The 21339-nt window shown below is 36.5% G+C and overlaps 1 protein-coding gene across 10 annotated transcripts in view; it reads left to right on the forward strand.

Annotated features, from left to right (window-relative positions):
* Positions 1-21339, forward strand: part of LOC124637633 (POU domain, class 6, transcription factor 2) — a 133608-nt gene that overhangs the window by 19513 nt on the left and 92756 nt on the right. For 6 of the 10 annotated variants that reach the window (XM_047174232.1, XM_047174237.1, XM_047174236.1 and 3 more), the window contains 2 exons: positions 756-872; positions 11170-11267. In XM_047174232.1, the coding sequence (XP_047030188.1) occupies positions 800-872; positions 11170-11267 (171 nt within the window). In that variant the 5' untranslated portion in view covers positions 756-799. The remainder of the gene's footprint in view (positions 1-755; positions 873-11169; positions 11268-21339) is intronic. The other 4 variants (XM_047174238.1, XM_047174240.1, XM_047174239.1 and 1 more) reach the window with 1 other exon arrangement.

Raw genomic sequence — 21339 nt, forward strand, 5'->3', positions numbered from 1 at the left:
ACCTATTCGAAAATTCTTAGAGTGTTAGCTCATTCATCAAGGAGGGCTATAGGCTACTTGCGAGCTAGTTTCCACGGGACATGGACAAACCGCTGGCGGAAGCTAGTATAAGCTACACTTAAAACCTGTCATAACTTTGAAGTGTAGGTAACATCAAACAAAAAAGGCTAATCTTGCGCAGCAATGCCATCATGAATTACGCGGCCAGCCGTCTCTAAATAACACATTAGAGGGAATTTTACGCGTCTCAGCATTTCCTTGAGCATTACTATTGTTTCTCTGATGTGTTCGCAATAAAAGCACGGCTTCTATGCTATTAATATTTAGTTCAAAGGACTTGTTGACGCTTCATTTTATACTATTATTACTGGTTGAAGATTGTACTTGGATTTTTGTATGTTCTTGTTTGGAGTTAGGAAAATGTTGAGATTGCGGTTTTCGTTGTGATAGTTTGATTTTTAACTTCTATGACTCAAAATCTAAAGAATAGCAGAGAGGCAGTTTGTAACTTGTACCCTTTATCAAAATAACGTTGAGTATTGTAGCTTTTATTTCAAATTAATATGGACAGACTAAAGTTGTAAATTTTTTCTTTTCATAATTTACATTTTATCTCAGGGAGATGAAGTTAAAAACCGTTAAAAAGCAGACCCTATCGTTTATAAAAAATCATCAAAAATTAAACAAATCCTTATATTTTCCTAAAAAACAGGCTGCAAGAACCTGATACATGGCATTTTTTGTTTGGTTCCCAGATCGAAATGGATATAAGGGGCATATAGAATCGAACATATATAACATGTACAATTGTGCATATCCTTCAAAAGATACCTGGATGCTTACTGCTCTGTTTACGCACTTCAATCAAAACCGTGAGTATGAGACCATGACTTGTATCCATGTTGATCAGATGCGAACTTAGTATAGTATGCTACTCACCTTTTGTAGTTTGGTTTACTAAATTGGTGTGGGGTTGTATTTTGATAAGTTCTTGTATTTGTGGTGTTATAAATTAACCTGAACGTATTTTGTAAATTATTGTAATATTTTTGTTACCTATGAAGTTAATTTACCCATCCGTACATCAAATAACAGGGTTTTACCGATACTTTTATTATAGATGCCATATTATATATAATCCTTTAATAATAGTAGAGTAAAACTGGTAAAAATATATGCAAAACTATTTAATCGAAAATAATAAATAACAGGTACCATATTATTTAATAATTTAAAAGCCAGTAAGTGTTACTATGCGACAAAAATACAATAATAATATCGAAACATAACAATAAAAAATGTTGACATTGAAACCAAAAATATTCAGCGTCCCATCTTCCCGCGTAAAATGTAAAACGCGAATATGGGAACGGTCCCCTTTACTGACGCCATCGGTAAAATGCGCGGCATGTCCGCGTGGAAAACGTTATATAAATAAACGATTTAACTGATCCACCAGTTTATTGAAACAATTACAAGGACAATATTATGTATAGGTAGGTGTATGGGTATGAACCACGGAACAGAAAAGTTCTGTGGTATGAACTTTCAAAATAAATGAAAAACTTAACTTTATACTTACATGACGGTTTAGGATAGTTCTTGCCTATCTGTTAGCGGTTTTACTCTACGAAACATTTTTTTAGAGTAATAGAAAATAATATAAAAAAAATATGAAAAATATTTTATAATATCTTGTAGCTAGTAGAAAAAAAAAAGAATTCAACGACAGCTAAGGTTTGGTATCGAATTTCTGTCGAGCGTCACTTGACCGAGCGTATAATGCTCTAGGAACGGAAAAAATCTGACGCACAGTTCCAAGTTGTCAATTGTTTGCAGTTTTAGCGATTCAAGCGTTTCTGCTCGGAAAATCCGCTAGTGTGAAAGTGCTGTACATCGTATATTGCTGCTATAATATTATCGGATTTTAAAACTCAACTTGTACAAACCTTTCCAAATGAAAGTGAATATTTTGCAGATTTTTACTCGACATTAAAGTCGTGGAACTTTTTGCCCAAATCCGACTCACACTTATCAGATTTTCACCGCAATTTTAAGCCTATATCTTGAAGGCTTCTTACCACCTCTTACATAATAAGATGCAACACAGAATGACATAAAACCTTCCATACCCGGAGGTGTGTACTCTGTGGAGTACTCTCGTCCCTCTCAGCGCGACAATGGCACTCCGCCGTTATTCCACCCGTGAGGACCGATCACTTATTATTTCCTTATTATTATTGTTGACTTACAAGCTATTGTTTGACATTTTCGCTTCTTGTTAGAGGTTTGTGTTATGTTGTTCAAAATTGGGGTGTTTTTTTTTTTCGTTTTTAATGAGTAATTTTGAAGAGATTGAAATTCATGTACCCATGATACCCATAACACTTAAAGTAATCATATTTTGGTTTCACCTATACCAGTACATGGGTACGGGACAATACATATCTGCTTATTATATTAGTAGATAATGTACCTACAACCAACACCTTAATTTCAAAGTTTTCTTTACGACCCTTAAGTTAAGATGTGACAACTCTAACATCTTTTTGCTATCTTTTTGCTTTCAGCATACAATAATTACATTCCACATTTACCATGCATACAAGCATAAAAATCATCATTAATCTGTAAACATAGTGAAATCGCGACATTCGTTGCACTGCCAAACTATCGCCATTAGGCACTAATCACGGTGTCACTACCAATTGATGGACACAACACTTTCATAATTGACACTTTGTATGAGTGTTTTGTCAATTGACTTTGGCAGGTGTGATTTACTGACTCATGGTTTGTACAAAAGGGTAATAATTTTTGACAAAATTGTAATTGATATACTAGGTATCTTTTCTATTCTGTTCATTGGCCTCACTAGATCTTGGTTGGTCTACTACATTTGACTAGTTATTAACTTCACCAATGAATATAAATGATCATCAATGTTCCCATAGCCAGTTCTATTTAGTTATTCCGATTGGTTTCTGTTAGTCCATCTTGAAAGAGGATCATAGTTACCCGTCGAGTCGAAGTTTGTAATATTTCGTCCGTACATGAACTTTCAATTTGGGTCACTCCAGTCAAGAACGTTTTACCATATACACTTGTCTGTTGCTTGGTAACAAATGGTGTCAAGGGTTATCCCTTCCAAATATACATTAAAAACGTCAGCAAAAAATGGAATTTATAATTTTCCCGACTTATGCACAGGTATAATGATTTACCTGTTACCTATTGTTGAATATTTAAGAGTGGCCAAAACAAAATCCAATTTCGCATATTCATACCGAAACAAAAAAATCATAAGTGACTTTCCGAATAAACCCTCGTTAGAATTAGAAATCAACCGTCACTGGCCGAAAAAAAAAAACAATAATTATAAAGCGCGCGTAATTCTAATTCCGAATTCAAATTAAAGCCGCTTAATGCGCGGGAGCGACCCCGTTAAAAAAAAGAGTTGACGAGTGCTCGGAGGGTGGTAATTTTTCATTAATTTAAGTTCACCATTCCCTGTTTTGTTTGCTTTTAATCGCATTTCTAATTAATCCCGTCGAGAATAACGTGACAACTGTCGACTATGGCCGCCATTTTTTCGAGCCGAGTATAGCAGATGTCGGCCGATTTCCATTTGTTTCTGAGATTAATGATTCGGTACGATTGTGAATTTTTCCGGTCGGCTTTTGTTGTTTTAGAAGCAATTTGTCCGCTTACTTTTGTAGAGAGGCAGTCGTTAAAGCCTCCACAAATGATATTGGAACGGAATAAAAAGTTGCGACAAAAAGGGTTTCATGTATTCGATTTCAGTTGCATGTCAACGGTATTCTGTTTGGTGAAAATTAATTATTTAGTCTAACACCCGTATAAAGCTCACAAAGTATTGTTGATTTAATACGTTTTTCAATGATCTCGTTTGGTAAAATTGGATTTTGCATAGGCAGAATCTAACTATGGAGACCTGGAGATTCTGTAACGTGTATAAAAAAACAGCAACTAGTTTACAACTGTTTGCGATTCAAAAAATCCCATACTTATGTATTATATGTGTGAAGTTTGATTAATGAGACACAAAAACTACCTTCTTATGCTGTACTGTTTTATGGCCTGTATAAAAAACGAACGCTTAAACTGAAGCTTAACCTTGCTAAAGAAATGAAAAACGAAACTGCAAAACAAGTTAACCATTAATAGAATCACGATCTAATGAACGGAAAACGTAGTGAAGTGTCTGCTTGCAATGGCGCACTAGGCAACTTAGTGTCGCTGAGATATTTATTTATTTAACAGGCTAGATATAGTTGGAATTGGAAATGTTTTAATTTAAAAAAGGTTAAAAATAAAACTTATACAACCACCTGGCTAAGAATAATTTCTTGATCTGATTTTCAGGTCCGGCAATCTTTAGGCATAGGTTTTTTGGGTAACTAAGTATAGAGATACCTTCAAGAATATGAATTGATGCTCAATTCGACTAACAGTCATACAACATGATATTCAACATGACGACAGATCAGATTTTAAAAACCACGTTGCTACATCGAATTGCATTTTTAATCACGCGCCCACAAAAACAAATACAAAATCTACTGAACAAAACGTTGTCAATCGAACATTCTCCCAAGCATTGCATATTAAACTAACCGCACAATCCATCAATATTTTTGAACCGGACAAAAAAATTGACACAGTATTTTGCAAAAATAGTTTCATTTCGAACGATGCGCCCTACGGAAGAACGGTTGCTCAATAATGCAGGCCCCTGGCCGGCTTATAACACGTATCAATGACACATCATATTGAAAAGCTACCATCCGTAACTAGTAGGTTGTGAAGTCATGTCCACTTATGTGTTGCAAGATGATAAAGTAGTTTAGGATTAAGATTTTTTTTTTGTAAATAAAAATAATAATTAAATTGTTCATTATATTAATAATAATGTCGGGACATAATGTCGGGACACCTTTTCACACACGGTTGGTTAGCCCCATGGTAAGTTATTAATTAACTTGTGTTATGGGTGCTAACACAACTGGTAAACTACATATAGCCAGTGGCGTAGCGTGGGGGGGGCAGGGGGGGCAAATTCCCCGGGCGGCAGCTTTTAGGGGGCGGCAAAATTTAACCAATTAAAAAAAAATTGTTCGCAACTAGTATCTGCGCCGCTACATAAAACTGTCTAACAATAACAAAACATTAAACAAGAAAGTTGAAACTTTTTAAACTTAAAATTAATTATTGTTAAAATTTGGTACTTAAAACAAACGTGACACTACATTTTAAGTAATTTTGGTTTTGAGCCTTAAATAAAAAATAATTAAAATTTCGCGCTCGCTTCGCTCGCGTATTCAGAAACAGTGTACGCTTATTTTTGCATCTGTCAACAAACAAAAAGTTAAGTACGTTTGGGCTAAATTTTACGTAATTTTTGTTTTAAGTCCGATAAAAATTTCGCGCTCGCTTCGCTCGCGTATTCAAAAACGATATGCACTTATGTTTGCATTTGTCAACAAACAAAAAGTTAAGTACGTTTGGGCTAAATTTTACGTAATTTTTGTTTTAAGTCCGATTAAAATTTCGCGCTCGCTTCGCTCGCCTATTTAAAAACGATATGCCCTTATTTTTGCATCTGTCAACAAACAAAAAGTTAAGTACGTTTGGGCTACATTTTACGTAATATTTGGTTTAAGTCCGATAAAAATTTCGCGCTCGCTTCGCTCGCGCATTTGGAAACTACATAGGCAAGTTTTTCTTTATTGCATTTGCTTACCTACACAACTGCCGACATGCGTTTAGCAGAGTGCTAATTTAGGTAAACCAATGAGGTGGTCCCTCATGACTAAAAGGTTAAGAACCACTGGTTTAGATAAACTTGAATGCTATAGGTAAGCAATACCTACCTAGATACAGGCCAAATTTCACGCTTAGGTATAGTTCCATGGAAACTAGTTTAAGTCCGTAAATTAAATTAATTAGTTAAACAGTTTAAAGTAGCCCCGCTTTTAAATTATTTCAATTTCATATATACTTATAGGTACCTACTTCGCTAGCCTGCGTACCTAAAAGAATTTTAAAACCTTCAAGAAATCAAGTAACAAAGATATAAAATAGTCTACTTGCCCTTCTGCCGGGGCTGCGGGATGTTCGAAAGATTACCGCGGCTCTGGAACATAAAAGGCCTTCGACGGAACACGACGGTTTTTAGTCAGTAAGAGTCTGACACTCCCTCACCGCTGCTAACCCACAGCGGGAATGGTCATTTCATGATTTTTAACGTCGATACAAAAAAAAATCCCTTTTTTTGAAGTCGGTAAAAAATAACAAACGGCCAGTAACACTTGTTAAAAAAAATACACGGGAAGGGGCGGCAAAATCGACAACTGCCCCGGGCGGCAGATACCCACGCTACGCCACTGCATATAGCTACACATATACATATTTATAACTACATATTGTAACACCCAGACCACGACCAACAAGCATGCTCATCACACAAATGTCGACCGAACCGGGAATCGAACCCGGGACCTCAGATTCGGCAGTCCGGCTTGGTGACCATTGCGCCACAGAGGTCGTCAAAAATTAAAATATTATTTATAACTGGTTCCAAGTGACTTCATCACTCATCAATTAATTTGGCTGATTATTTCAACTAGAGGCAAATCAGAAATGTACCTTAAAAATTGTTTGTTAATTTTAATTCCATGTTATTAAAGTTGCACATCCTTCTGCATATGCATAATGTGTGTTAAATCGAAACTTTAGCAAAGTCTGTGATAAGCTCAATGGACGATTGATTCCCAAATCAATGACGTGAATGATTTCAAAAACGTGAAACACCACCTAAATGACAGCGAAATGTGAATAGAACTTCTATCTATTTCAATGCAACCAAAAATCGAAACATCGAAACGACAATTGTTGATCAGCCCAACAAAACTTGAACAAAGCCCAATAAATGAAGTACTAACACGAAGATCACAAATCGCTTTAATATCAGTACAGTTACTAAGGCTAGCCTTTATAGTGTAGTGCTATAAGTGTGTGTAGTGCCTGTAAATTTTCGCAGTGGCGATCTGTGGCCGGTCTTTGTGCTATTAATTTGTAATGTCCCCCTCTAGCCTAGATGCATAGCCGGGTGTACGTGAGAGCGTATGGGGGGATAAGTCGACGGTTAGGGGTTAAGGATTTTGAGTGCGTAGCCTTTGTTGTTGCGAAGTTAAGTTTGGAGGTTCGATATCGTTGGATTTATTGGGTAATTGAGATTTTTGGGGCTGTGGTTTGGATTTGTGTGGGTGTGAAAGATAGGTAGCGATTTTGTGGGAGATCTTTTTGTGAACGAACAAATAGTTTTTTTAGACTCGCTATATCAAGATTATATAGTACTTGAATATGTAGGGATAGGTATGTATGGAGAATTAAAACATATTTGTTTGTCACATGAACTTTTAATCTAGTACAGTTGAGATATTCTCCAAAGACAGAGAATTCTTTACAAAATAAAAAGAAAAAAAATCATACAACCTTTGCACATGAAAACAAACACGCCACCGATACCAAAGATCGTCACAACATTCCCCAAACGGCCACCGACGACACGCAACATATTCCAAATCTTCAGACATGTCGTCGTTTTAGTACCTCATGCTGAGCCTTTGCCGATCTTCAATGGGGGCCCGCGTTTCCGATAGGATTAAGCCAGACTTACTGCTCGGTCAGAACACGGCGCGACGCAGTAACCCCCTCCCCGGTGCCCGCGCCACACACCCTATAGCCTAACCTCACCCCCTCTCTCGCCCGCCGCATTAGGAGCAATCATATTCGACGGCTGCTAGGTTTTGGCATCGGTCTGTGTTGCTTAGCCTCGGCCAGCTATTTGTGGAACAATGATTGGTCTTGTCTTAGTTTGTAACGTCGTTTAGGTTTATTTTCGTTTGATTATGGATTTATTTTGCTGTAGCTCCTAATTTGGTGTCTCAAAGTTATTAAGCATGTGCTTTGAAAATTTTTGTCCGTTTTCTACCATCTTGTAGACATTTATGTCTAAATCTATTTGTCAACTCAGAATATTTTCCAAATAATTTATGCATTTATCTATATCAATCGTGTGTATAATTTTGTTGAGGAAACTTAGTAGGTAGTATGTTAACACTTTTTCTTCACACAACAGTTGAAAACACCAAATAAGATTGCCAACACCTAATTAGGAACTCATATCACCCCGTACAGCAGCTTCACCGTTACTTAAGCTCAGGTGTGACTTGTCAACCTAAGACTAGCCACAGCCTAAGGCTTTGTGCGTCAGTTTATTACTTACGTTCAAAGGTTTCTCGTGTGCTGTGGTCTCCTCGTAAAGACCCCCTCTTCGCGTAAGAGGTGGCTAACGAAATAGCTACAAAAGCGTATCTCCGTGATCATGTGGAAGCCTAGACGTTCCGCCTCTGTAGGATGAATATGTTCTCGTAGGCGCAGGGTATAAACCTGTGTAGAATGATGTTCTGTTCGTCTGGAAATTAGATCGAATTCTGTGTAGCTTTCTTAATTTGGGTTGTCGTGTTGTGTTCCAAAATTGGATCTACATGTATTTAAGATGGTTGAGTTAACTATTCTTTAACAGGAATTGATGTTTCATTATGATTTTGATAATTTTAGATATGCATCAAGTAAACCTAAGACCCTCATTCTTAGCTTCGAAGTGTGAGAAAGTTGCAACTCAATTTGAACTATACATATAGATATCTAAACAAGGATAAAGTTGCCATAATTTTTGAGAAAAATGTGCATCTTAGGCGTAGTAGTAGGTACATGAAGGGCTTAAGAATTAACATAATGGGCTTTAGTTAGTAAGTCTGAAACTCATAAAAAAGGCGTAGTAAAAACACTGGCGTAATCTATACTTTGACATTAAAAAAGTCCTCTTTAAACTTTCATATCTTACTCAACTGCCAATAAGAGTTATGTTTTTTCACAAGAAACAACTAAATTATTCATACAACTAACACCTAATGAGTAATACTCATACACAGTTCTCTACTAAGAATCTAAGGTTTACTCCAATGATATTTATTAGTAATACTAATGCTATTCCCCGTATCTCCCTGATATTGTTATTGTCTGTGCTTCCGCAAACATTTAGTTGCATCTTTCTAAGTATTGAAGATGTTTCTTGCAGTTCATTTGTTTTATTTATTTTAATACTTCTTGCACATACAGTACAATGGCGGACACAACGCCTTAGGCGTTCTCTGCCAGTCTACCTTTGGGTGTTTTAGCATAGTTCTTAACTTTTATATGTATGGTAGAAAGGTCTTTACTTAGTAGTACGTATGGGGCGATCAGATCAAAATTAGAGTTTAAAAAAAGGTTTTTTTTTTTTTTTAGTACCTGAGAGTCTTTGACAACGCATAAATAACTACGAATGAATGCTCTAAGTTGTTTCATCATCATCATCATCATCATCATCAGCCTATCGCAGTCCACTGCTGGACATAGGCCTCTCCAAGTGCACGCCACTGAGATCGATTGTTGTTTTATGTTATTGTTGAATTAATTTGATAGGAAGATTAATTTCAGAATGGGCATTCGCTCATTACCTTAGTTTTGGTGATGGAAGTGATTTGTTCTTTGCTTAGAAATATGTTAGTTTCATTTTATGGTTATTAAAACGAGTAAATATTATGAAGGTTTCTCTTGAAGTCAGTCTTCTATCAATTGATATTATATTGATTATATTGGCCATAGATCATAAACTATAAAACCCCTTTAAATTACACTATTCAGTACTAAATCACTATTTCTACTACTAATACTAAAGAAAATGTTTTAATCAACATAAAATCAAGCACAAACAGACTATTAATAGTCTTCTAACTAACAAGACCTAATAAAAAGGATTTGTCGTCCAGTACTACATTATTAGTTAGCTACGAAACTATAAATCCCCCTGTACATAATCGGCACTACGTTAACGCTACACCCTGTATAGTTCCAATAAGATACCGGATCAACATATCTTGTGGTAGGAATTTAGTCCTGCTTAGTTTACTTGAGGTAAAATCTTAATTAAATATACATGTAGGATAAGACATCTAATAGTAATTTATATAAGTAAGTTATTTGGATTGAGATTTTTCTAATACCTAGAATATAAGTTAATTCAATTTTCATAAAAATATGCTATATTGAAGCTCAAAATGTAAGAATATAGAAGGAGAGAGGAACATTCTGTATAAAAAAAGAAAAAATATTTTTTTTCTGAAAAAGTTTTTACAATAGTTAAGGCCCTAGATCCCACACTAATTCCCTGTGTTGTGGGATCTAAGCTCTGCGTGCGGTATGCATACATTTTAGCAAAATACTTGGGTATATCGACATGCGTTTCAGAAAAACGAAAAAAGAATATCTCGTAACAAAACCTATTTTTGCATCACCGACCTCCATAGACCTAAATACTACTAAGAAAGACCTAACCCACACCTAATAAAAAAAAAGAAAAGAACCAAATTCAAATTTCAAAAACAGAACACGCTAACCCTAAAGCAACAAACAAACCGTTCTTCCCAACACCATAACAATCCATCCTTCAATTGACTCGCGATACCAAACAGCTGATACACTTTTTCTTCTTCCTAAACCTAATACGAGCTAAACACCACCTTAACATGTTGACTCTAAAACTGATATTCGTATGTACGCATGGAGTACGAACGAAAGAGGGAACAAAGGAGACGGGACCACGTGTCTTGACCTATTTGTGTCGTGCTATTGGTGTAGGTCGTGTTTACTATGTCTGGAGAGAGTTTTTAGAAGGTTAGCAGCTTTTTAGGGTTAGGAAATTGGTTTTTCTTTTTTTTGTGTTTGGTTTAAATGGCTTTGAAGTTTGTATGTGAGGTAATGTGGTGCATTGATGGTTGAGATGTTGTGTAATGTTAGGGCTCGGATTATGCACAGAAAAATAAAATTTTGAATAACATTTTGACCCAATTTGCTTACTAAGTATCAACATGCTGTAAAATTTGAAATCAAGACAATTTATCCAAAAAAAAAGTTGTTTTTTCATATTAGATACGTAATTTATCAGAAAAAAAAACTACAGCATGTTGTTTTTTTACACAATTTTTTTTTAGTTTTTTTTTCTTCTTTTTTTATAAATTTTCTTTTTTTTCTTGTTACCAGACGAGTCGGGATGCGAGGCTGATATGTTGGAGGGCGCGGAGGTGGGACGGCACTCGCCGCCCCGGCCGCAGCAAGAGCCCATCAACCTCAAGAATGAGGTGAGTACCACTTTAAACACACGTGCTTTATTTAGGACAAGGCATTAACTTAAGATGGGGAAAAGTAAGACTCTTTTGTTCTGGAATTAAAATTAGTAATATTTTGTCAAGTCTGAAACAGGTCTAGATAGAGATAATGACTGAATGAGGAGTATACAATACTTTAGCTGTTATTCTTTTTAAGGAAGGAGAAAATTATGTTCAATTTTTTCTTAACTCAGAAGGATATAACTGACCAGACGGTGGATTAATATAATAAATATGCACTACTCAATTAGGTAAGTACTACGTCTATTTCCAGATTTTGGAATTGATGTATCTGCTAATAATAGACTCATGTATACTAGGAAACTGATATCGATGTTAAACAACAGCATTTATGAGTTCAATAAAATAATATCGCAACTAAACCACGCTCAGTAGCAGCCCTATGACTGGGTTAGTAGGTGGAGCGAATTTGCAATCCGATAAAATGCTTTTCGGTTTCAAATTTTCAATTAATGTAAATAGAATTTGTGTCAAACATGCTGTATGTAGCTTTAGCCCACATTTAAGAAAAACAATTTAATTGAAATCCGTAAAGTCGTGTCGATTTATTTTCATTTCGAAGTTCCACTCTGGCGTACTTTTGAAAAAAAACAAAGCTGTCAAGCTCACCGCTGCTACTTAACTAACACGTGGCCTTTAAATTGAAAACGCGGACAAAGTTGAGTGCGAATAAACGCGCTCGATCCTCAAGTGGCCGCTCGGCTCGCCAAAAAGACGACGACATCCCCCGGCTCAAAAGGTCCTCGCAAAGACTAAACATTCGTCGCTTCGTTAGTGCCCCCGCGAAAAAATCGCCATGCGATTCGACGCCGACCAATCTGCTCCGCACTGCCGCAACCTACTTGCCTCAGAATCTATAGTATCGATTAGTGAGCGCTTTTTTACCCACACGCACTCACACACCGCCGCGGCGGGGCCAGCCTTTTTAACAATCTTTTTTTCGTCCACCCCTCTCTCCCCCAAAACCGCCATGTCCATTGCGCGGATGCAAAGACCACCCCTCTCGCCCCACCCCTCATATAGCAGCATTGAAAATGGAATTTCCATGAGTGATGGAGTGTCAAACGGGAAGTGAAAAAACGGAGAAAAAGTACATTATGTTAATTATTGAACGCGTGCTCCGTCCGAGTTTAAATTGAATGTCATGTCGTACGCGTCCGTCGCGTCCTCGTGCCGTGGAAACGCACGCTTTTACTCTTCTATTCCGTTTCGTGTGTACGGTATAATTTTTAATTTTTACTCTCTGTTCGTCCTAAATTAATAATCGCACATGTCGAAATTCTGACAACCCGTATATTTTGTATGTAGCGAATTTCAAACAAAACTCGATTGGCAACTTTTGGCCCATACACGTGGACTTAGCGGAACGAGATTATTAGCTTTAACGCAATTTCAACTCTATTAGCATGGCGACAAAGCGTTTAATGCAAGCGCTGTGGTCGGGCTAAACGCCGGTAGCTAGAATGACTTTTATTTTCATTCAGTAAGTACGGGAAGACAGTGTGTACGCTACTAATCTTTTCTACAAACTTTACCCATTCTTTAGTTCGCATGACTTCGCCGAACTACTTTGGAAGGATGAATGAATAATTCTTGTACTTTAAGATTTTCTACTAAAGGAAGATCTTAATTCATCATAGATTAAGTAAGTTTTGTTTATCATTTTGGGGATATCAATGTAGTCTTTGACTTAGTCTCGTCCCAAGAAAGTAAGATTTTATAGACATACATATTAAAAACTAATGTTTGTTATGAAAGCACTGTTAGCACTGCATAAGGTTGCACTGTTTAACTTTTAATGAAATCTACTATCTAAGCGAGCCTTGCATAAAAAGACCGGACAAAGCACTTATTCACCGGACAACACGAACTATTCGGACAGTCGCATTGCTAATGGAAAATCCCGAAAAAATATTGGCGGTGAAAAAAATAGTTTAAAAAAATCGTCCAGCACATTTGAATGAAAATTGGGTGGTGAAGGGGTGGCGCGCGCGGCCGCCGATCGCCTATTATTATTATTATTACTTGCATTATATCTGCATTTTTTTCACGCACACAGACGCGGGCGCGCACGCCATTTTTATTTTTTTCTTCCTTTTTTCTTTTTTCGGGAAATCGACGGGGGCGCGCCGCCCCCACACATGGGCCGCGCTCGAAGCTCGGGCCCACCAGAATCGAACTATGCGATGTCTACAAGTGGACGAACATTTAAATTGGCTCTCATCAAATATTGACTGCGTGTAGTTTTTTCATTAACCATTCGGCTTTTTGTGAGGTACGCTTGCGGCCACGTCGGTTGCCGTTCAATTTGTATCTACTACCTTTGAGCAGGTACGGGAGTGCACCATAAGTTGTTTTTTAGCTTCAATTAATATTTTTCTAGTGCTTCAATCCGCTACAATCAGATTTCTGATTTGCAGTCCTGTTTTAGCTTGGAAATTAATTTTATTGCTAAAAATATCCTTGTAAATATTATTCTAATGGGGTATTTTAGTTAACTAGTTAATCGAATAGTTCCCGAATGTCCCACTCCCAATAGAATAAAAGGCCACTGCATATTTAACACTACTAACACTGGCATCCGTAATTAATCATTCGTATGATTTGATACACGAATTTTCCATATCGCTTTTATCAAAATGTTTTAATAAAATTGCAACAGGTAGGGGTGTGCTTGGTAAGAAAACATTTAATGTTTGACTTAGATCCTTTTTACTTGGATCACTAAGCTTTCTGTTCTCTTGAATTAGATTTAACTTAATTTTTCTTTATTTTATTTTATAGTTGTAGTTAGTACCTATGAAGTTATCAAACACATCTTTTCAGTTTCTTATTTATAAGTTTTAGATCTATCTACTTACGATCGATATAAATATATCAACTAGATCCAATATTTAACACTCAAATCAGACCCTTTTATGATCATTGCCATATTGTAGCAAAAATGGTCCTAAGTTCCGCACGTTGTTTCGCCTTTCCTAAAACCACCATTTTATACTGACCTATCGTCGCTGTCTGACCCGAATATTTTGGCTATAAACTTGTCTTTTAGTCCTATTCATCATTGTATTTATTTGTAGCTTATTGCTGTTTAATATGTCATATGATGTTAATACATGATGTAGATTTTCTAAAGCCTAAAACGAGATAGATCAAAGTTGGTGCTAAATCAGATCGCCAAGTTTAAAAAGCTGCTTAAACAATGAATAACTTAATAAAAATTATAATAAGACACGGAATAATGTATGTCCCACGTAGAACAACGGACGGCACTGCAGTCAAGCGAATTTATTATCATTAAAAAATGCAAAAAATCATAATTAAAGGGGTGGCTGTGGGGTGCATCCCATTTTTTATTTTAATTGGCTTGTAAATTACAAAAGTTATAGTGAAAACGTTGAGACCCGTTTTTTCGGTGTCATTATGCGGTTTTAAATTTTGTCGCTTACCAAGGTAAAATGTATTACTATGGAAATAAGTTGCGCCTGATTAAATAAGTTATGAGGGTGTTTCGGGCTCGGGAAGTCTTCTCGTTTGTATTTTGGTCCTTATTTTCATATTTTGGCGTATTTAGTGTTGGTCCTTGACTCATTGCGTAGCTACAGCACTATGAAGTCTGCACTTAATATGATAAAAGTCGAATTTCCAACGGACAACAGATGTAAGTAGCTAAAAAGTAAAAAATAAATAAAATAAATAAGCAACACCTTATTTTCTTAATAGGATATAATGACAGGATCTTTACTCTGTACCTTCTCACTGGTTAACATAATCACATTTTTGTCTAAGCTCCATCGGGAACAGAAAGCTCAACAAACAGCATTAGATTATGCAGCACTTCTCACGTCATAAAACAATATCCTACGCATAAACCCATCGGCTTCTCACCAAATGGTTATCCAGAAACTTTGCACGAATTTCCCGTCCAACAAAAACAAAACAGAACGTTATCTTAAAGGAATAAAGTTGAAAATTGCATCGAAATTAATATTGACAGCGGTAAATACGGTGTAGCGCCTCCGAAGCTAGGGTTGCTACAAATATAAATCTCGACGTCGCAGCCGCGGCCAGGGTTGCCCACGGAGGACGGACGTGATTGATCAAAGTCGTTTGTCAGGCTCGCGTCGCGACTGTTGGTAGCCCTGTGCAATTAGCACATGATTCTGGCCGTCTAATGCACGAATTTGGTTTTAATTATGGAATGATGTTGCCATGGAATGTGTGCGTTCTAATTTTTGAATCTGAACTTTTTTCTTTTCATTTTTTTTTAACAGGATCGTTTTTCCAAATGACGGATTTGTTCTTTGTCGATTTTCAAAAACAGTAAATAAAAATATGTCAAAGTTCAAAAGTTCAGTTGTTTCAAAGTTATTATATTGTATTTACTTGAATGACACGCTATTTATTCTTCTTTTTAGTAAAATACCTAATTCCTATATAGCCCGGTCAAAATAGACATAAAAGTAGTGGTCAAATAACAAAAATTCCCACAGAGCTGATTTTTGGTGGAGAGCTAGATTTGATCATTATAAATTAAATACTAAAAGTCCCCATCGATCCCATGTGTGCATCAAAAGTTATTCGAGGTCAAATGTCAAAATTTTTGTTTTTTTGTGTTTTTTTCGAAAACGGTAAGTTTTATCAAAAAAATACATCTGACCAAAATTGTAGATTATAAAATTTTCTACAAAAACGGCATTAACAGTTTTCTCCTAAATGTTACCATTCCTGAGATATCGCGCTTCAAAGAGTCACACTACACATGATATGCACATATGAGCCACGTATATACGAGGGCTGCCTTTTAAGTTGTGTCGTTTGAAATAAGTGTAGACAATCTAATAGGTTAATAACATTTATTGTTTATCAAAGAATTCTCCGCGATATTTAATGCACTTTTGCATGCATTTAAACCAGTTCTTGAAACATTTATTCCATTCTGAAGTGGGGGTAGTCAAAATGGCCGATTTGTGTGAGTCAACAGCTTTTTCAGGTGTGCTGAAACGTTAACCACGAAGACTTTGCTTCATTTTGGGGAATGTAAAATAATCGGCCACGGGTCTATGTCACGGTATGTTACATGTTGGTCTGCGAGAATTAACTGCCGCTTAGCCTCGATATTATCTTGGATCATGGCGGGTTATGAACTACCTTCACGTGGCTTGTCACTGAAGCTAGAGTGCCCACATTGAAATTCTAAATTAAAATCAAAATCCTTTTATTTCAAAAAGGCCTTTGCAGGCTCCTATGAAACAAAAAGTTGGTCTCATGGAGAAGAGCCGGCTAGAAACTCCATAGACACTCTTTTAAAAAGTAATATTTTTACAAACAGTCTATTACTTAACAATAGTAAGCTGACAAAATTATACAATGCAACTGAAAGTTAAACTGTAAACTCCTAACTCCTAACTTTATCTCTGTTTTACACATGATGTTGTAAATTAGGGCACGCCACCATAGTGGCCGTAAGTCCCCCCTTTGAGGAGTGGCTCAGAAGGAGTCATGGCGGCTCACCGGATACATTTGTTTCGGAAGGTATCTGTATCGAATCGGTCGTGAGGAGGCGCCCGGGTGTCACCACTGTGCGGACAGCCCCAAGGGCACGATGGACCACACAGTCCAGGTGTGCCCTGTGTGGGAAGAGCACCTTCGGGTCCTCGCCGTGGCTTTAGGCGGCGGCGACCTCTCGCGTCCGAGAAGAAGGAGGCGAAACGACAAAGAGTTCGCACCTCTCATCCCGGCCGCCGCGCTGGACCTGGCAGACACCAAGGGCTCCGGGTGTCGCAAGACGACTCCCGGCCACCGTAGGCGTGGGTCTCTGTGCGGTGAGTTCGGGTGGCTCATCGCTCATGTCTAGTTAATAGACAAAAAACCCCTGTCGGCGGCGCGTTGTTCCACGCGCTCCTCAAAGACATGTCAGCAGCCCCAGCGGGGCCCAGCAGGGCCAAGGCCTGTCGGGGCTGCGGGATTGTTCGAAAGAGTTACCGCGGCCCTGGTACATAAAATGCTTACGACGGAACACGACGGTTTTTAGTCAATAAGAGTCTGACACTCAAAGTCCTCGTATATACATTGCTTATATATGTGCATAGCATGTGTAGTGTGACTCTTTGAATCGCGATATCTCAGGAATGGTAACATTTAGGAGAAAACTGTTGATGCTATTTTTGTAGAAAATTTTAAGATCTACAACTTTGGTCTGATGTTCTTTTTTGATAAAACTTACCGTTTTCGAAAAAAAGTCAAAAAACCTAAAATTTTGACATTTAACCTCGAATAACTTTTGACGCACACATGGGATTGATGGGGACTTTTAGTATTTTATTTATAATGATCAAATCTAGCTCTCCACCAAAAATCAGCTTTGTGGGAATTTTTGTTATTTCAAATGTCTATTTTGACCGGGCTAATAATTAAATACTCAATTTTATTTACACAGTAATTGATTTCTAAGTTTTAATACATAATTAATTGTCCTTTGTTGCGGATAATAATAAAATATTAAATAGCTTACATATAAAGAAGTTTATTACGTGGAGCAATTAAATCGATTGTCTTCATAATGTAATCGATTTGATTTTTATAGCAAACTACTCTGTGCACACACATATTGATAAGTCGTAAGCAATCGAATCGTCTTCGTTTTACGCACATAAATATTGTAAAACACTACAGAAGTGATCATGAAATTTTAATTTTAAGACTAGATTAATAGTATGAACAGTAAAGCAAAAGAAAAAGTACTATGGTAGAAGATTTTGACATTGCGCGCATTGGGGTCACCAAATAAGAAAATTGGGAAAAGGGCAAGAGAATGTCGAAAGAGTGAAGTGCATGAAAACTTAGGTAATGGCCTGTTTAAAGAAAAGAAAGCAAATGATATTCCAAATAGTAATTAAATTAAGTTTTATGAAAAAAAAAAAACTTGTGCAGGATTAGTCTGCAGAAACTTCGAAAAGTCTATTTTCATTATTAAAATACATAAAAAACGCAAGAAAAGTAATAAGGAGAACAATGAAGTCCAGTACACAAACAAATCTATGGTCTATCACCTAATTTGACTTATGACCTACCACACGCTTTTTTACAAATAACATTGACATTCGCGTAAACTTACATTTCTATGGTGACAACCTTATTACTGTCGTTTTGATTACAAAGAAAATATTTTTGCATTCTCCATCTTTGTTTTTTTGCAACTTGGAGCAGTCTCAGACATAGAGTTTTGTATGCACATAAATGACCTAATTGGATACAAAAGATGAAGTTTCAAGTTTTTTAAACCTTAAGGATGGAAGTTCTGAGATTATCTTAGGGCACTATGACGACTCTTACACGAGTTTCTATCGAATCTATATTATGAAAAGACAATCAAACAGGATTTTGGATATTGGTTACTGCATAGATAGGTAATATTTTGCAAAGAAAGAGTCATTTGGTACCTGGGTATTCAAAGAGAAATGGCTTAGACTGCAATTTTAGTTACAGTAGGTAGACACTTGCAAGTAAATAAAACAGACAGACGGGGTTACTTTCGCATTCATAATAGGCATTAGTAAGATTCCACCTCACACAAGATAATTCACACAACTTTTACGAGCTTAATAACAGAAATCCAATTAACGAATAATGAATATTCAAAACAGTTTACGACAGCCACGCATCGATCAAATAATAGCACAATAGTATTAAGTTTATGTTGTTACTTGGGCCTATGAGATCTGATGCAAAGCGCGCGTACATATGCAAGCGTACGTGCGCCAACCACTTAATAATGCGACGAGAAAAAAAATCCGCAATAAACATTTTTAAAGGGAGATGTCCCAACATTACAGACGAATTAAAATGCGAAATCACGTACATTACAACCAGTTTCGATACTTTTTTTTTTCAATACACTTATAAATTCGAACAGCGGAACGCGTGGAGTGTCTCGAATGTGTAATTTTTTTTATGTTTTTGTAATTGTTTTTTGATCATGTTTGCTGAAGTAACTGTTCAGGATATCGCGTATCGTATCATCGGGTTTTTAATTAAATTTGCTATAACGGTGTGTTGGTAAGTTTAATTAAATTATCAAGTAACATTTGGAAATCGTTTATTTGATATCGCGTGCTTCCATTTTTTTTCGTATGTATGTTTAATGTGTTTAGGCGGCTCTATGGCGTTCTGTCCCGTAATGTCGGCGGTCCACATTAAAATTAATGGAAACACTGCTTAATGGTCGGTTCTAATCGTGTATTTATTTACAATTTTCATTTTTATTGAATGTAGCGGATAAAAGAGATAGCGTTGCTTTTAAATTGTTGGTTTTAATTTTTAGTCGTGTATTTGTAAAGTATATTCAAAGATACACACGTATAAAACGCAACTAATATAGCAACTATATCACATCGCATACCAATATAGTAAAACTAATTTTAAAGAGACTCCATCTTATTCCATTTCAAACAGTTACCTAACATTTGATACCTACAAACGGCATCTGTCAAAACAACTCCCAACATCCCGCAATTCTATTACATTCACAAAAGAGATAAATTACAAAGTCTATTAAACAAAAATAAAAGTGTTGCAATCATCAATTTATTCTGCTATAGGACATCTCCCATCGCACGCGGAGACTGGCCAGAAACAATGCACTTCACCTATCGCGCCCAACAAAGAACCTATTAACAATATGAGTAATGCACAACTTAGATCGAGTGGCTATCTGATATATGAAGCCTACGTTGTAGACGGGCCGTTCAAATCGACGGACAAACGCTGTAATTTTAGATTTTTTTGCCACTGAATTTGCAACTCTATTTTATAGGCAAAAAGGTCGTGTGAATATAAATTTTTGTGTTATTAAAAAATTGAAGCAAAATAAAAACTAATCTCCGATTTACTTAATTGAAACCGTGAATCATAAACGTTCGTTAACAAAAATATCTGACAGCCGATTACTGATTAGTAATTGTGTTTGAGTATTTAATTCGATTATTATTTCAATAAAACGACTGTGAAATCGTTTTAGAACCAGATATTGTGTGAAATGTTTAATTTTATTTGGAGTTTTAACTATCAAAAAAAAAAACCTCGAATTCCTCGTTATGGTGAAAATTGTAAAACACCTGTAATAAGATCGTTAGAATAACATAAAATTTAAGCATCTTCTTCATTAAAAAATACTTCGGTATTACAAATAATTATTTTACCTTGGCTATTTCGTTTATTTTTTATAATGTTAGCGTTTTGAACGCGGCGTTTTGAAGCTCGTGTGTGCTTCCCGCTCTCCACCCATCCTCTGAAAATGGAGCGACCGATAAAAAAGGTAACGAATTATAAAAAAGCGGAGGCGCACAATCGCGAGCGCGGACGTGTGGGCGGTGGGCGAAATGAAATGAAATAATGAAAAAAATGGGCAAAAAGCAGTACAAACATGCATTGTCCTCGCCACCACCCCCCCTTAATGAGTGGGTGCGGGGTAGGCGCCCCACCGTACGCGCAACGTGTGTCTGAAGTGGCTGATTATCACCTGATTCCATCTGCGTCAATTGTTGTCCGGCTAAATAGGTCGCGCAAACAAGGTCTTACATCTAACGTAGGTGTCTATAGTTTGTTTAGCCCGCGAAGTTTTTGCTACTTCGTGGTTAAGTTGTTAGCTTGAAAGCAACTTTTCTTTATCAAACTTTCGTTCTTTTTTTTTTGAGTTGATTTTTAGTCAATAGAAAACATTTTCAACTGGTACACATTTTCATCATGGTAATTATTTTCTATTGGTTTCTTATACAGCATAACTTTTACTACATTTCAAGAGCCATCACTTACCTGCAGTAAAAGATGAGCCGTATATTCTTTACAATCATGAACTCTTTGTATTCCTCGCAATCATTTAATATTTCAGCTCCAGTTTCTCAAAAGGACTTATGGCATTAATTAAACAAATAACAAGCAACATATCCTCTTATGATCGTATGTAGCTTAACAGCGCCCTACCCGAAGTTTTCTTTTCGCCCGATTGGTCTCACACGAAAAAATC

The sequence above is a fragment of the Helicoverpa zea genome, chromosome 16 (genome assembly GCF_022581195.2).
Source record: "Helicoverpa zea isolate HzStark_Cry1AcR chromosome 16, ilHelZeax1.1, whole genome shotgun sequence".
NCBI classification, from domain to species: domain Eukaryota; kingdom Metazoa; phylum Arthropoda; class Insecta; order Lepidoptera; family Noctuidae; genus Helicoverpa; species Helicoverpa zea.